At 43.2% G+C, this 17503-nt stretch overlaps 1 protein-coding gene across 2 annotated transcripts in view; it reads right to left on the bottom strand.

Annotated features, from left to right (window-relative positions):
- Positions 1-17503, bottom strand: part of LOC119557510 (protein bunched, class 2/F/G isoform) — a 37740-nt gene that overhangs the window by 16691 nt on the left and 3546 nt on the right. For both annotated transcript variants that reach the window (XM_037870282.1, XM_037870283.1), the window contains exons 2-3: positions 12515-12565; positions 5693-5913 (exon numbers count right to left, since the gene is read on the bottom strand). In XM_037870282.1, the coding sequence (XP_037726210.1) occupies positions 5693-5913; positions 12515-12565 (272 nt within the window). The remainder of the gene's footprint in view (positions 1-5692; positions 5914-12514; positions 12566-17503) is intronic.

The following is a 17503-nucleotide window of genomic DNA, read 5'->3' on the forward strand; positions in this document are numbered from 1 at the left end:
TGGGGAAGTAATTCGGGGATTACTTGCCGAAACCGGCGTTTATCAATTGTTTGCAGCGGAAATGAGTGGTAATTGATTGGTGTGGGTACAATTATTAAAATCTAAAACAAATTATAATGGGTTATATATACGATAGAAACCACATTTTAACATCCGAATCTATCTACATCTACTTAAAATATTAGGTCAGTCTTTGGCTAAGTTCTCGATTGCTAGCATCGCCACCCACTTGCTGTTCGGGCTCTCGGTGCATTTTCCTCGAAACCTCAAGTGCGGAATATTAAAATCCACTTATCCAGCCCCCCGTTCCCGGGCCAAGAAGAAACAAGAAAAAGTACCAGGCATACGCATACGATGTCAGGGATGACATGAGCTCAAAGGTAACACAATACTCCAGGCAGCAACTACTTAAAATGCAATTATATGCATTATTATTCGGCTGCTGGGCGAGTGTATTTATACTCGAATACGCGGAATTTGCCGATGGCGGGGGAACTAGAAGAATCACTGGAGAAAAATGGAAGACGACGAGTATTTAAATGCCCACCTCAGCTACTAATTATTACCAGGAAAAACTCTTGAAATTGACGTTTTATTTTGTGCGGCGGGGCACGTCAACACCCCGAGGAGCGACGAGGGGCTAAGGGGGCACTGCGATCCAACTCTCCAGACCGCCTGTTTTCACTCAAGAAAGCCAGACCAGAGACCAGAAAAGATCCAGAACGGGGTGCTCGCCCGATCGCCGTGATTATGCACATCGAACTGCAGGGAACAGATTAAGGCACTTCAGAAATTATGAAAAAATAATATTTTTCTTGGAACTGATACCATTTTAAACGAATTGGTACTCGGCGCAGAGTCAACAAAATGAAGAAGTTTCACGATCATGAGAAACGGCGAAGAAGACTGAAGAACGGAGAATGGAGTACGAAGAATGCAGCGAAATGAGAGCTGAGGTAGGTAATCAGAGCTGCTGAGTTCAGTTTTTATGGCCCAATATGTAGATATGGCCAAACAATTTGGCTACCGATAGTAGCTAAAACGGACGTATTACTGAAACCACTTGGGCTTTGATATTGGGGGTGCCACTCAAAACAACGGGGTTTTAAAAATACATTTTAGGTGTCTAAAAGTATGCAGTGAATAAAGGACAGTGTTCTCTCTGAATGCACTCATTGTACTTCTGAGCTTAAAATATATTGTTGCATTCTTTTAGACACCTAAAAAGGACATTTCAAGGCCATAGTGATTTGTCTGCCACCTCCGTATAACTGAAAAGGTGTGTTAAATGTGCATTCATCTAAAAGTGAACTGAACAGCGTTCCATATATTTTGAAGCCTACTTTTATGCATCCTTCAAGTGAACTCAAATCTCTGAAGATTTTACTGGCACCACCAAATAAAAATGGTAAGTGTTACATTTTAGCTTAGGTATTTTTAAAAAATAAAATAACTACTTTCAGCTTTCTTTCTTTACAATAATTTCTGATATTTTTAAAAGCCTGTAGACCTGATTTAGCTACTTTTAGAGAAGGTTGGTCAGAGCTGGCGGGTAAGTCAATCGCCAGCACCGCAGACGGTGTTCCGTCAAGTGGCAGCATCGGGCAGTAGACCTGTCTGCCACAAGTCTGGTGAGTTGCCCTCTCTTCGGGCCGGTTTTTTCGGGTTCCCAGGGATCTTGTGTGTGCCAATCGGAGGACTGTGGCGTGGCTACTCCATGACTTCACAATCCATGACTTGGACCCAACTCGCATACACCACCATTCGGCGGCGGTCGCTCTCTATCCAGACATTTTTCACTTGGAAGCGTCGACACTTCAACAAATTAGTTTCGTAGAACTTCCAAAACGGCCAACACTGTGGAGAATTTCAACAACTTACTGAGGGAAAAGACTTCAGAGTGTTATATTTGTGGTATCGGAAGTGAAGACCTAACTTTTAATTGATTGAAAGCACCCCTAGCATATGCTTTATTGATCAATTTTTTTTTTAATACATCTATACTAAAAAAGAGCTTTGGTTACTTAAGCAAGTGATTACTTTTCGAACCTATAGAGTTTTTCTCCACGTTCTCAAAACGATTTTTAATTTTATCCTAATATTACACCATTTACCTTTTACAAATATTTAAACAAATCCATTTGACGGAAACAAGGATATGGCGAGGAGACTAGCATCTCGGGCCAATTTAAGTTTGTCGGTCCCAGTGAAAAGCAAAACCTGCAGCTGCCATCCGAATCCCTACATGTACGTCCCAATAAGGCGGTAAAAACCCATCAAGGGCTTTCAAAGTCAACTCAAAAAGCGAATGAATAAATCCGCCTCGAAATTTTGCGGGGTTGGAAATTTATTCACACAGAAACGTGTAATTACCCAGACAAAACACAGCAGAAGCAGCAATGCACACACACACACACACCGACATACTCACACACACACCCGCAGACACTCACTAACACAAGGCCAAACACTCACGCACACACGTACGGGCGAAAATTGGCAGCACAACAAGTTCACTTCAAGTTCGTCTCTCTTTGCTCCGAGCGAAAAGCTGAGGGAAAGTTGGGGGCGAAGGTGGGCGAGGCGGGCCTGGAAAAGTGGGCGGTGGAATACGGGAGGGCGTGGCAGTCGGTGCTGCTGCTGCTACTGGCATGGAAAATTAACAATTTTTCAATTAAAATCAATACGGAGTGTGTACTTGTAGTCGTAGTTTCCTTTTTTAGCCGAGCACAGTTAAGGTGGGCTGTGTGGGGTTAAAGTGGGTGTGGCTCTGCTGTCAGGGCAATCTGCATATGTGCCTGTGTGAGTACATTTCATGAAAATAGCTTAAGTGCCTGAAAATATGCAACGCATTCGACGAGCCAGCCTGGGTTGTGTGTGTGTGTGTGGGAGACAGTATCCATGTGCGTTTTAAGGGGGTGCATTTTTATGTTTGTTTATGTATGTGCTGTTAGTTTTCGGGAGCCGCTGCTGTCATTCCGGAACAGCAAATTTCTAAAGCTTTTTGGTTTGAATAGTGCTGTTATTTTCTGACACTGTCTGCACGCGTGTATGTTCCTTACCACTGGGAAAAATTCTGAAAACTAAGTGGACTAATCTAAATTTAAGCATGGCCTGGGGAACCCTCACAATATTTTATAGCCCCAAACCACACTAAAATAATTATTACTCGATTGATTTCTGAAAAGTCAAGATCACTTCAAGTAAAGTTCACCCTTAGTTATTGAAATAAAATACTTTCAGTGCCTATTTGCCTGTATAGGTAGGGTCGTTCGTTTATCCTCTCATCGTTCTTGTCCTTGTGCATCGTTTTGTGGTTGTTTCGGTCTTCCCCAGTATTTTTTGGCCGTCTAACTGTTGAGTCCTTGCCCCTCACACACACACGCAGATAGAGTGAGAAAGGGGGTAAGTAAGGGGACAGACAAGGATAGACTCCATTTGTGGGCACCGCAAACAACGTTAAATGCAAATTTACGCTCCTGCCACTCCCACCAACTGATGTACAACTAGCGTAGTGCCCACTTTTCGAGGCCCCACACACCACACCCCTTCTGCGACCTTCTGACCCCACCCCCTCGAACTCGCCACCCATTTCCCCACCAATACAGCTGTGCACACAAAATGGCCGTGCTTTGGCGCCATTGCTTCACTCCGCCCCGCACTTTCCTTCGCCCCTGGCTCCTTGTTGTTTTTGTTGACTATTGCCGTTATTGCCAAGTTGGAGAGGGACGGAAAACCCCGGAGAAAGTGGGGGTGAGGCCCCCAGTGGCCAGAATTGAAGTGTTAGTAGTAATGCTACTAATTGGACTCGCTTTTAGCATCGCTTCATGTGCCCCGAAGCAATCTCGATCCCGAGAACCAGGTCCAAATCCCAATCCGAAAGCCAAAGCTCCTTCAGAGTGCTCTACATATATATATAGACCTGCGCCCATGCAAGTGCGAGTGTGGATGTCCTTCTCCAAAGTCTGTAATTGGAAAATTTTACACACTCGAAAATCAATTTCAGCTGCAGAAAGCCAGTTGAAATGTGAGAGGATGTGCGAGCGATGGCCTGGGGCTCAGTGGGTTAATTGCAAGCCGCAGCTATGTTTTAATTAGCAGCGATCATATATTCGAGTGAATACTAATCACATTTACGGTACTCGCCAGGACAAAAATAGGATCTGTTTGTTTTCTTATTTGGAATGTACTCCACCCAGTTAAAATGAACAACGTTCATTAAGGATAGTTCATATATAAGTTCCATATGATATTCGAACAACCTAACACTGGTTATATTGAGCAGTATAACCATATTTTGCTAATGATTTCGATATGGGAACTATGAAATGCTATCGTTAGAAGTCCAGGATAAAAGTCGAAATAAGTGCTTAGGGAAAGGAAATTCAAATTGGAATTCACTAAAAATTCTGTTTTTTAAGTTGGAAAACGTTACCATCTGTGAAATTACGGATAAAGATGATATAGTGAAAAGCGAGCCCCTTTAAAACAAGTAAATGGATTCATTCCTGAATTTGCATTGACAAGTGCTAATATCTAAGTGCCCGGAACCTGGAAGAGCGTACCATTAGCATTCCAGTAAAGAGCCCCAAAGAGCCGGCTCCGAAAACAACCGATTCGAACCCATCCGATTGACAACCCAGAACTGAAAGCAAGCGAGTGGATGAAAAAGGGCAAATTCGCCAAGAAATCGCGCCATAATTACTCTTTTTGCGTGCTAATTAATCACACACACACAGCCTTTTGGGGCTGCCTTTTAAGGGTGGCAATTTGGCTCAGCTGAAGTTTGCTCGATGAAGGCACACACACAGACAGACCTGCAGGTATTCCCGTCTCACTCGCTCCCGCGGGCCAGGGACTTAGAACAATAACGGCCATTAAAATGCTTAATTATAAATTCGCAAACGTTGCTGAAATTTTCTGCGCTTTCCCCCTCCCCACCGCCCCTCACCACGTCGCCATCTCACTTGCCCAGCGTGAATCAGACTTTAAATGATTTCCGGATTTTGCGTTGCTCGCAGTGCAGCGCACATTTTTACCTATGCCCATATGACATTGTCTTTTCAGATTCAATTAGGTCCCGATTCACAAAGTGGTTCAAAATCGATTTCAATTGAGGGTGCTATAAATGATCGGGGATGGGGCGTTTTTAAATAACATAAATATTAAACATTTCCAAGCTGTTTTCGATGAATTGAATATTCTGATCACCGAAAAAAATATATTAAGTTCCAAATGTCACAGCCCCAAAAAAAATATTAAGTTCCAAATGCAACAGCCCCCTCAACGATATCATAGAGCATTTAAGAAGGGCCAACTTTATGAGATGCTCGCCACCCGATAAATGAAGAGAGCTTCTGTCGGATGGGCTGCACTTGAGATTCCGATCCTGGTTGCTGCTTATAAACGGCTTGCCATGATGACGCTGCACACACAAATTGAAGGAGGTGTGAAAAATCAGGGCGGAGACATCCAAACAAGCATGTGAGAGAGCAGAGACAAAGGACCTCTGTGGGCTCGGAGGAAATGCAAATTCCTTGGCCGCGTTTTTGTTTTGCCAACAGCAAACACCTCCTCGACGGATGTACATAATTAGTTCGTTAATTCATTAAGCGACCGAAAGCGAATGGAGGGACCAAGAACTCGCGCGAGAGACAATGCACACATATCGGATTACCGAGGACTGACTCACCTGTATACGATCCTCGGGCAGCTCCGTCTTCAGGGACAGCATTTCGCGGGCATAGACGTCGGGATAATGGGCTTCCTTGAAGGCCTCCTCCAGTTTCTCCAGCTGGTAGCTGGTGAATATGGTGCGACTGTGCCGCCGCTTCTTCTTCTTCTTTTTGCTATTCGGACCCACTCCGAACCCGTTCAAGCTCTCCATGACGAAGTCCTTGGGCCCCAGGGAACCTGAAAGCATTCGGGATATTAATCATACTTTGTCTTGCCATTAGTCTCCTTATCGGTATTTCGGGCTTCTAATAGCCTACACTTTTCTGATCGTGTGTAAAAATACTCCTTATTCCCCGTAATCTCCACTCGATCTGCTTTCCCCTCCTGAAGTTTGTCGGCCGCCTTTATACTATATGCGGACTTGTCAAATTAGTTGATGAGAATCCCACGACCCGGTGCCGGAAAACACATGGCACTGAAGCGCGACTTGAAGTGGTTTCGGTGCTATGTTTTTTTAATATTTAATAATTGTATCTAGTTTCCCACTTGTCTGCCGTTTATTTCTGGTTTTGTTTTGTTTTTGGGGTTGTCACACACATCAATTTTGTTCCAAGGAAAACCCCACTTGAGAAGGCTGTGAAAAGCGGGGAAAAGTGAAAGCGTCCACAGAGGATGGCACTGGATGGGGATTCGGTTCGAAGGAAGGAGCTGACAAGCGTTGACAGGCGCGTTTTGAGTTCCGATGAGTGGCAGTGGAGTTTTTGCACAGTGAAAAAAGTCGTAAAAACCTAATTAATAATTTTATTATATCTGCACTGTGGTTTTAATGCATCGAATATAAACATTTATATTGAAAACACTTTATTATCAAAGTATAAATGCTAAGGTTTATATCATTAATTTAATTGACCATCAACTTGTTAAAAATATAAACATTAGCCTTTTTAATAGATTTACATAAATTATACTTTAATATGTTATTTAAAAAGAAAACTTGTAATGTTCTCCTTACATTATTTTTTTCCTGTGTGAAAAGTTGAGCGGCCTCAGGATAAGTTTAGGTTGCTGATGAGTCTGGGGATTGGAGATGAGTCGAGGCCGTAGGATCGAGCCCACTTGGCGAATTGAGAAACCGAGGACTTCGAGGGTTGCCAAGCAACCTTGTTTTGGCCAAATCGAACTTGGAGCCTGGAGCACCCGGAAAACATAAATGCACAGTTCGGTGATCGAGTGGTCTGGACCACTCCGCAGTATGGAAAGTATGGAAAAGTGTGGAAAACTATGAAAAACAAAACACACAAGCAGAGGCGCATTCGTGCAGCCAGAAAAAACATTTTGCATTGAAATTCGATATGAAAAATGAAGTAGAAGAAGGCTGTTGTGGCTGACGAGTGGTTCAAGTGAAGCCTCATCCTCATCCCCATTAACATTCCACTTCCCGTTTCCCCGATTTTCCCACTAAATGTTCGTGAAAAATATCTCCGGAGCTGCTAGTGAAAATGCGTGTAATGAAGGCTGAAAATTGCATCTTGAATTACCAGGCAGAAATGCATTTCGCCAGGAGGAATCAAGGTACGCTAAAGGGAATTTAATTGTTCTGGTTTTTCGGGTATCGGCAAATCGTTTCGGGGCTCTCTCAATTATTGGGTATGTATTTCACGGGCAGAATCTTATTAAGCCATAGCATCTGCTTTTTCAAAATAATAAAAGGTAGTTTTTGACATTTTGATTTTCGCTGCGTTGTGCACTAAGTTAAGCTATCCTATTTTAAAAGAATAAGTTATAAAAGTTTGTAATAAAAATAAAATTAAATATATTTAAGCTCCACTTCTTGAATACCTAAAATAAGTGAGTGACAAATCCACGAATCAGTTAATTCGGAACGCACAAAAGTAGGCAACTTTGAATTTCTTTCTCGCTTTTAATGAGCTCATACACACACACACACTAGGAGCGCCGCCAACATGCCAACATGCATACTAACACTCGCTCTCACACACACATGCATCACAACATATTAGCAATTAAAATTTTCTTAGTTAATTACTTTAAGCAGACGACGACGAAGGATGCAGGACGAAAGGATGTCGGCGACGTCAGCTGGGAAAAATGCCAGAGCGAAAAATGTCGCCACCCAAATGAAAGGCGACAACTCTCCTCCCCTCTCTCTCTCTCTCCCTCTCCCTCTCACTCGCTCGCGCCTTCTCTTTCTCTCTTCTCGCTTTCGGCACAAAGAATGTTAAGTCGCCCCTCTCTTTCTTGCCTGGCGAGTATATTTTATGAAATTTATGCGCATTTCACTAGAAAATTTAATTAGGAAATCTAATTTGCTCAAAAGCGCATAAAAAATGTTGTCGCTTCCAACGGGGGTTTTCCCTTCCCTAGCCCCGTCGAATTTTCACTGCATTTCGTTTCCCCATCGCCACTCCCTTTCCGTTTCCGTTTCATCCCATGGTGTTCTTCTGAACTGTTCACTTTGTAAGCTGCTTCATTTTTGCTGGCCAAAAGTACAGGGAGAATAATGTGGACCGAGGCCAATATCAGACGTTAAGAACAATTCCATTGCATACTTTCCGACACCTAAAATAAGTGCTTTTAAAACTGAATAGAATTAGAAGATTTTTTTATTATATCCATACTTTGCGGCACCTAAGCCTGTGATCTTATATCAGAAAATCAAGGGCTAGAAGTCCCTAAGTCTTGATTTATAGAACCTCTACCTTTAATTGAGTATGTTATTGCCCTACTTGACAGATAAATGTTCGCTCCAGTGACTTAAGATATTTGCTGTACAATTCCTTATAATATCACTACAATGGTGCTCTAGAAATCGTATAGCCTCTCCAGATAGGTTTTATTCTGAACTAAACATACGAAATGCTTGCAGTGTGGCTCTTCCTCTGGCCTCGTTGCTCCGGCTTTCTCCGCCCAAGCAGGGACGACCTGCCCCCACTTTTACCCGCCCACCCACTTTCCCGCCTTTCCCCGCCACGCATCAAGTAACCAACAAAATGACTAATTCCTCGTCTGTGTGTTGGTCCGCAGCGGCTGCATGTGTGTGAGTGCGAGTGCGTGTGTGCTGGTGTGCTGGTGTGCGCTGGTGTGTGTGTGTCGCATAAACAGTTTCGTGGCAAAATACGCTAATAAAGTGGCTGAGTTGTTGGCAACGCGGCAGCGCCGTCGCTGCGCAGTCGACGCCAGCCGAGGCAGCGGCAGCGGCAGCGACGACGTCATCGCTGAAGGGGCATTCGCAATTCGCAATTCGCAATTTGCATTAGCACCAAAGTGGCTGCGTTTTTATGCTTGTGTGTGTGGGAGTGGGAGTGGGAGTGCTCTGAACTGCCATTCGGATTTTCGCTCATTTTCGTACGCTTTTTTCGTACTAATTAGAAATGAAATTGAATTATTTGCTTGAGGAATCAAACAGAGGCCACAAACGCGACGCCAGCGCAGAAAATCAGAAAGGGGCTGTGGTGAGTGGACCAGTAAATGCTCCAATTAACAGCTTTGATAGCTCGGTTTTTGATGTCGGCAGGTTAATAATGGCATTTCAGAATATTGATGCGATCGCAGGCTTGCCGAACCAGAGCTTTATTACCCAATCAACTAATTTATTGTGTTTATAATGCCCGTTAATATATCTTCAGGCATCCCAGGTAACCGAAAGTGTAATAAATGTATCTAAAATAATAACTTTAAAATATGATACTTAAGATTACCATAGACTAAAAATCGAAACTAGCTTATAAAGAATATTATTCGTCAATAAATATTCGATAGGTATTTATGGATTATCCGCCAATCACTTCGAGTATATTACATACATTATAATTTTATTAAATGGCTTCGGAAAATTATGTTCCGTTTGGTAATTCTAGAAGAGACTTTCCTTATTTTAGTCGGTTTATTTACATATCGGATTATTACAGGGTACTAAAAAATATCCTAAAATATCCTAGGCATATGCTGCCGCATTCTCCAGCTATATTTGCGTCTCTTTCTGCAAGCATGTGTCTATCTCTTTCGATAGCATTACTTCGTGCACTTTGTTAATGCTGCGAGGTTTCACCAGAAAGGAAAAAGCCCACTTTCGAGGTGCTTGCAAAAAGTGAAAGAGCAAAAAGTCTCTGTGCAAAAATTGTGCCACTCCTGTTGTTGTCGTTATTACACTATTTCGTTGTTGTTGCTGCCGGCCAAAACGCTTTGCACTTAAAGTTCGTTGAGTTCGCTTGGGTTGGTGAAGCGGAACGGAAGGCAAAGGCGGCTTAGTGGGCCCAAAAGCAGCGAAAGGGCTAAGATACTGTGCTGTCGTCGCGGCTACTTTAAAGCAAACGTTGACTACTCATTTAGATAATAATTTCTTCTTCTGTTTAGGATATTAAATGTTAATATACATTATCGTTTTGTCCGATTTTTAAATATAAGTATATGGAATCCACTTTTTTTTAACTTTGTAAAGTCATACCGAATCTGTATTGACGGTCTTTCTAGTCCCCAATTTAAGCCATAGCGCACAACACTATGCGAAATAGGTGGCAACACAGAAGCGTTACTGCCAACAGCAATCACGTTAACCAACACTGACGCAAAGCTGGCTAAAACGCTGCCGCCCAAAAGGGGGGCGACCTGGTGGGTGGATTTTCCCAGTGGTGACGAGACAATGGAACGAAGAAGAGGAAGCAGTCACACGACAAGCAAGGAATCTAATTAACAATTTTCCATTGAGTGCGCAAATTACGAGGAACAGAACAGGGGGCAAGGGATCCGGGTCCGTCCGAAAGAGCCGGCAAGAGGTTGGCAGAAAGAGACGGCAGCGGGGTCGGTGGGGAGTAAGGAGGGTGGGGTCAGGGGGCAGGCAGACAGGAGCAATTAGACGGGGACGAATGGCGGACAATGTCAAAGCGAATTTCCGTATAATTTCCAGACAAAGTCGATTGAGGTACGCGTCCTCAAAATTTGCATTGAAAATAGTGGATACAGGTTAAAAACAAATTTAAGACAGTAAAGAAACATAAAAGAGGTAAAGCTCCTACACTTCTACTTTTCTAACTTCTCAGTCTATAATTTTCCCATGTTTCATAAGCTAATCCTTGGTGGTATTCCACTTTTTCGTAGATACTGATATCTTAATCGATTCCGCGACTAATGTATGGTATTCCTTAATACCATAACCCTAACCCCCTCACACATTTGTCAGACCATCTTGTGCCTTTTATCACCCTGACATATTCACGTATTCAGTCAACTGGTGCGGCGTGAATCGCGATTGGTTTCGCTCTACACATGTGTGCTGTGTGTTTCTCACCGTGTTTGTCTTGCGTGTTTCAATTAAGCCGTACAATTTTCTGGGCCAGCCTGCCTTTCGACATGGCCAGCAAATAAAACTTAGACACGCTCGGGAGAAAGGATTCTGGGGTGGCAGAGCACCACGAAGGGGAAAAAATGCCAATTAAAATCTTAGCCATGACAAGTGCAACACGATGGTGCAACAGCCCCACTCTTCTCGGTTCCCCGGCTTCCCTCCCGTTTTTCAAGGCAAATTGCCCTACTTGTCAGTCTCTCGGCTTCTTCGCTTTTCCTTGGCTTTTGTGTAATCTTGTCTTGCAATCTGCTCGCAGCAAATGGCTCAAAAGTGGCTGCCCCCTTGCTCCGGATTTCCCCGCTTTCCCGCCGGCTTCGGCTTTTCCTCTGGAAGAATGCAGGCGTCGAGTGGAAGACTTAAGCAGGGCACTTCGTCCATAAAAACAGAATGGAAAGAATGCGCGGCCAAGTGGCCAAGTTCGTGTTGCCTGGCCCAGTCGGAGATTAGAGTCTTAGAAGAACGTCCTCGGGAGCAGCGGAGGCACAACAGCGACAAAAGGGCAATTAAGTAGGGCCAAGTGTCCCAAGAAGGGCCTATAACAATGGGGGAAGGATGCCTCATAATTGTAAGTATATGTAAATTATTAACTTTAGTCTTAAAAACCAATTATCAAATTAAAGTATCTGGGAACACAGTTTCAGTGGATCAATTTGTGCTGATGTGCGGCTCCTAGCCTGCTCCGATTTATTGGTGCACTCATTGTGGCTTTCCCAGGCCGCTCTACCCGTTGAGACCCCCTTCTCCGCCCCTGGCAGCACCTCCTTTCCCATCCGTATCCTTCGAACCAGTTTCCAGATCCCTTCTTATTAGACAAGTTTATGCGCTTCGCATTTCATTCGCCTTTGTTTTGGGATTCCCCTGTACTTGTGTGCGCCCCTGTCGAAAGGGTTGGGCAGAAAGAGACGGCACCAGGGGGAGCGAAAGAGAGGGGCGACAGGACGACAGGACATGTGAGGCGGTGAGGCCGTGAGGATGTGAGGAGAGATGTATGCGCGTGCAAATTGCGTATAAAAGCGTACGTTGAAAATATTTATTGCCCGTTACGAATGCAACAAAATGAAAATGGAAATTTCATTATTTGACTTTTGTCTCTAGCATGTGTGTGTATTCTCCTCTTCGTTTTTTCGTTAGCTAAATTGTTTATTTTATTAGCAATTTGGAGAATTTATGTGCGCGACATGTGAAATTTACGCTGTGTGCTTTACCCTTTACCCGTTGTCCTTGGCCACGCCCTCGCCCCCGCCCTCAAGGAACCCAGGGGAACCGGCTTCCATGACTCAAATTGAAGTGCAGGAATGCCCATTAATTAGGGCAGAGCGCGAAGCAAGCGCCCCCTGGTGGTCGAAGGATTCAGCTTTTTTGGCTTCGCTCAAAGGATGGCAAGAAAGGATTACGGTCCGAGGAATCAGGAAGCCTACCTTTAGGCTTCCCTTAAAATATGTAACCCTCGGATTGCATATAAGTGACTGGACTTACCGGGTAAGCATGTTGCGGCTCCTGCGGCATAGCCTTTCAGCTGCGGGAATCCTGAAAATAAGAAAAGATCGTGAATACATTATTAAGCTGGGACAATCAGTAAGTATTTCAGCTAAAGCTTTATTGCAATCGCTGCCTTGAGTCGTTTTTTTTAATTTTGTAACAAAAAAAAATAGTATTTTGGTCGACATGGTGCCAAAAAAGATCGAAATACGGAATGTCATACCTCATTATGCTCAAAATTTAATTTCCAATCGATTGGCATTTCAACCTGGAAACTTAAATTTTTGCCCAATTTTCGCAAAAAAACATTTTTGCAAAAATTGGAAGAATTGGTGAAAAAATAAATTTTCCGAAACGTGATGGGGATCGTTAGCCTAAGTTGTTAGCTGCTTAAAACAGTCGGTCTTTTATCTGTGCGCCTCGTTTTGACCAAGTTACGTTTGAAAAGCCGCAGAAAAATGGGTATTTTTGTCTGAAGTCCTACTACCTATTTTTCGACCCAAAAAAATAGGTGCTTGTACAATAATCTTGCGAAATAAATAAAAAAATTATAAATAAATAAGTAAAGAAAAAATATTAGTTTGTTTATGTCAGAATGAGGAATGCCATACTTCAATGAGCTCGTTATTAAATTCTCAATCAGGCGATCCAGCCTAAGAATTTTAATATTTTGTGATGGATTTTTTGCAACGAACTATACAAAAAGCAAAAAGTAATGTTGGGATTTCTTGCATTTATTAGCCAGACAAGGACCTCGAAAATAACACTCACAGAATTGCAAAGAAAACGTTGCTTACACATGGTAGATATTCAAGAACGCGAACATATGTACACCGAAAAAATTTTCAGAATGAAACACAAAAACTAAAATATTCTTGAAGAAAGCAAACAGTCCAGGATCATAAAAAAATAAATAATGCAATACTTCATGCCAAAACATATATTCTTAATAAACAATAATTCTGATCACAGTTTATTTCAGGAATTTGTAATAAAACTTTGAAAGACTAGAAGACTTTTCTCTGAGTATTGCCGGCACTCAGAAATGCAAATCGGCGACCTCGATGTCGAAATCGAAATCGAGACAAGCTCGCCCCGCAGTCTTAACCCCTACCTCGCCTCGTTAACCCTTCTGCGCCCCTACCCCCGGCAGGCGAGTGACATATCAAAGCAAAATCAAATTTGACAGACAACCGCGCTAATTTCTGGTCGATGTTTCATTGTTTCAAGGCGTTCGTCTCTAGAGTTCGTTGTAGCTCGGTTCTGCTTGGGCTTGGGTTTGGCTTTGTTTCGGGGTTCTAAAGGGGAATGGAAGCCGGGGCTGGGAGCTTGGCACTGCAATGGAACTGAAAGTGGAACGCAAGCTGTAGTCCTCAATTGTTTCACGGTGACGCATTTAGCGAACACAAAGGGATCTCGACATATGCCAACAATAATAACGATGACGATTATGTCGACAATCAAACCGCATTTATTAGCTCTCCGCCAGAAATTCCATTTGCCGATGAAATTCGATATTACATATAGTGCGCGAAACTGCTCTAAAGAACTGCTGAAACAAAACGAGGGAGCTGCAAGTGACGAAGTATTTATAAACTGATTAACGCTCGACAATAGCTGATATGGGTCGCCGGCGGAAGGGGACTTACCGCGAACTTGGGGTAAATATGGGAAAACCATGGAGAAAATACCAGGCGACCGGGGGCAAAGGCGGACCGCACAAGGCGATCGTGGAGCGTGTGGGTCGTGAGCATCCGCCGCAATGCGCCGCCGACCGCCGGAGGTCATGCAAAGTAGCCGCTTCGGTGTCCCACTCCGAACTATGTACCTACGTACTGAGCAATGCACCGGGCGTCGTGAGTGAAAACCAAGTGAATTCATTGTATACTACTCAAAACTATCACTTCATAGTTATGCGGGTCTTGTTTCAGTGTAATAAATGAACCAACTGCATTATAATTAAAATCATATTGCGAGAATACAAGGTTATCCTATATAATTTACAAGCACAGACAGCTGATAAATTAATAATAATATTCTATCGAATGTGCTTAGTGCTTCTGCTAAGCCTTAAAAAAATGATCGGGGTCACCAAAGTCTATCTTCAGTGAAACTGGGCCTAAAACCATGAATATATTTAAGGACTTTTGGTAGACTTTTTGGAAAAACTCAAACAAATGTAATCCCACTTTGAGATCGGAACATTTTGACCGACTCTTTCGCAGGTTTTAAATTAAAGTATCGCTCTGAAAAATAATACCTAAATAATATTCGTTAATATTACGTCATTATCTTTACCATAGTAACGATAAGTTGTTAACTTCTTCTCTGAGGCTAGACAATTTTCGGTGGTGCTGTGTTTTCCCAGCTTAACTACTAACCCAAAGACTCAGGCCGATAAAAAACGAACAAATAACCTATCCGGCATCCACCGTGAACTCGGTCGCTCGGCCAGGTGAATCACATCGCGTCCACAATTGAAACAATTTCCAGCCGAAAAAGTGCTGAGTAGCCACTCCAAATGGCCAGATAGATGGCCATGCTATGAATAATTAGCAGTCGTAGTTGTTGATTGTTGGTGTTGACGTTGCCGTTGCCGTTGGTGATGTTGAATGCTGCTGCTGCTGCTGCTGCTGTTGGCCAGTGAAAGCAACCGAATTCCGAGTTCCGAACTCGAATTCAAATTCGAATCCAAAACCAAAGCCAAATCCGTACCGGAATCCCACTTTCGAGCCGCTGAAGAAGCAAACTCAAGTGCCAAATCGTGTTTATTTGCGTTATAAAATTAGCGCAGCGCAAGGGCGTTCTCCAAGGGGGTTCCTGCCCAGCTCCCACAAAGCCCCCCCAACGACGCCTCTGGAAGCGTCTGGGTGTGCAGTCAAAGTGAGTTGAGCTTTTGGGCACGAATTACCCGGCTCTGATTGCCATGTGACGGGGCAGAAAAGCCGGCTTATGAGTACCCAAATGCTTATATAGTGGGGAGTTGGCGGATAAAAATAGTCTGTGTTGCTTGAACATATTTTTAGTTCTTGTTGGGATTTTGCCTTATCGAAATGATCACTATAATAAATGCTGAAACAATTCGGTACTTGTTACACAGCTGTACCTATCGCTCTTACTACTATTGTGATTTCCGTTTGGGAAAATCGTACACTTTTGCCGCTGATTCCGCCCAATGCAAATCGCAGTGAGTCAACTTGCACGCTCACCCATACAGTCGCGCCTCACCCTCACACTCGCACTCACTCACACTCACACTCACACCGACACGGACAAATTAACCCTTGAGTGGCACTCGGCACTTCGTTCGTCAAGTTGCTTTAATTGACTTTTAAATTCGCAAAAAATCAAAGCGAAAAAGTGTGACAAAGTGCCAAAAACAAGAGCGTAAAAAGGTTGGGTGGGGGAGGAGAGGAGGTGCAAAGTGCAGCTACAACAACTGAAACAATAACTGCACTCGTGGAACGCTGACGTCGAACATTTTCACACCTCAGACAATGCAGAAATTGCGGGAAGTAAGGGGTTAAGCACCGGTGGGGTGGGGTGGTGTGGGGTGTTGGTGGGTGGGGGGCGCACTCGACAGTTCGTCCGCTCACTCAAAAAACGAAGGGCGTTTGTCGGCACTTTTCCCCCACCACCGAATTTATTTTTTCCCACTTTTTTCTAATTTACGTCAACTCAAAATCAAAGCAAAGTCAAAAGACGACCGCACACAATGTCCGAGGCAAACTACAATTAAGAATATTTTTATCAGCCAAGGATGCACACACAGATATGTACTTTTGGGGCAGGCTATTAGCAAAGTGGCTCAAATATCAAAGGGCGGAGCAGGCAGATATGTGCATACCTACACGGATGGATGGAGGGGGATAGGGTTTTCGGGAGACTGACAGGCAGCAATTAGCAATTCTGGAGCCATTGATTGCAACACTTCCGTTGCCAAGGGAAACAAAAATATAATAGTCAGTGAGTTACATGCTTTCGAGTTGGAAAACCTGTAACTTTTCCAATTCATGTGAAATCGCTACTCTTGATTGAAGTATGCTCTTACACATGCATGTACTTTCACCTTAATTTTTTGCCAATTCTTAGTCCATGTATTCTTGGCAGCCAGACAAGAAAATCCTAAATGGTTAATTTCGAGCCGCAAGTAAATTGCCGAAATATTTGCAACAACAGTCCACGAGCACACGCAGAATTGCGGCCGTGTTTGCGGGTGTTTGCTTGTCGGTGTGTAAACACATCAAAACGACTGTCACAACAAAGCGATGCGAGGAGCCAAAGTGGAAATTGTCAATTAAATGTGGGGAAAGCGAAGAAAAATCGTTTTCGCCGCCCTCCCCACGCCCCTCTGCGCTGGCGGTGGGTAACCAATTTTCCGATCTGTTTTCCTTTCTGGTAAGAGATCAAAGGCACTTAATGGAAGGCGCCAAATACTCAGCTCTGGACAGGAAATCCGCCCGAAATCCGACCGAACTTGACGCGAATTTTTAATTGACGAACTGGGCACGCAAATGGGTATAAAATCAACAAAGCAGGCCCGAAATATTTGTGCGACATGAGGAGCAGAAAGGGACGACAGTATGCAAAATTAAATACGATGACGTGAATGAAAAGCACAAAGCAACAGTAAGCAGCATAAAACTAAGCACTAACAATAACAGAGGGAATCTCGACTGCGATATACCCTAAAATACATGACTTAGTTAATGATTATCTAATTAAAAGTCAATCATTAAAATTCGACTGTGACATTCCCTAAAGTATATGACTAGATTATAGTTATTATTTTGAACAAGCAATCATAACTCAGCTTAACTCATTCCTGCTAAAAACATCCTAACATAGTTATGAAATAACTAAACAGTAGTATTTTTACCCTGTAAGGGGTATAATGATTTCAGTCAGAAGTTAGCTGCCATAGGACCGATCGCATAATTAATGTCAAAATATAATAATACGATAGTAAATTAAAATGGAACATTA

The sequence above is a fragment of the Drosophila subpulchrella genome, chromosome X (genome assembly GCF_014743375.2).
Source record: "Drosophila subpulchrella strain 33 F10 #4 breed RU33 chromosome X, RU_Dsub_v1.1 Primary Assembly, whole genome shotgun sequence".
NCBI lineage: Eukaryota > Metazoa > Arthropoda > Insecta > Diptera > Drosophilidae > Drosophila > Drosophila subpulchrella.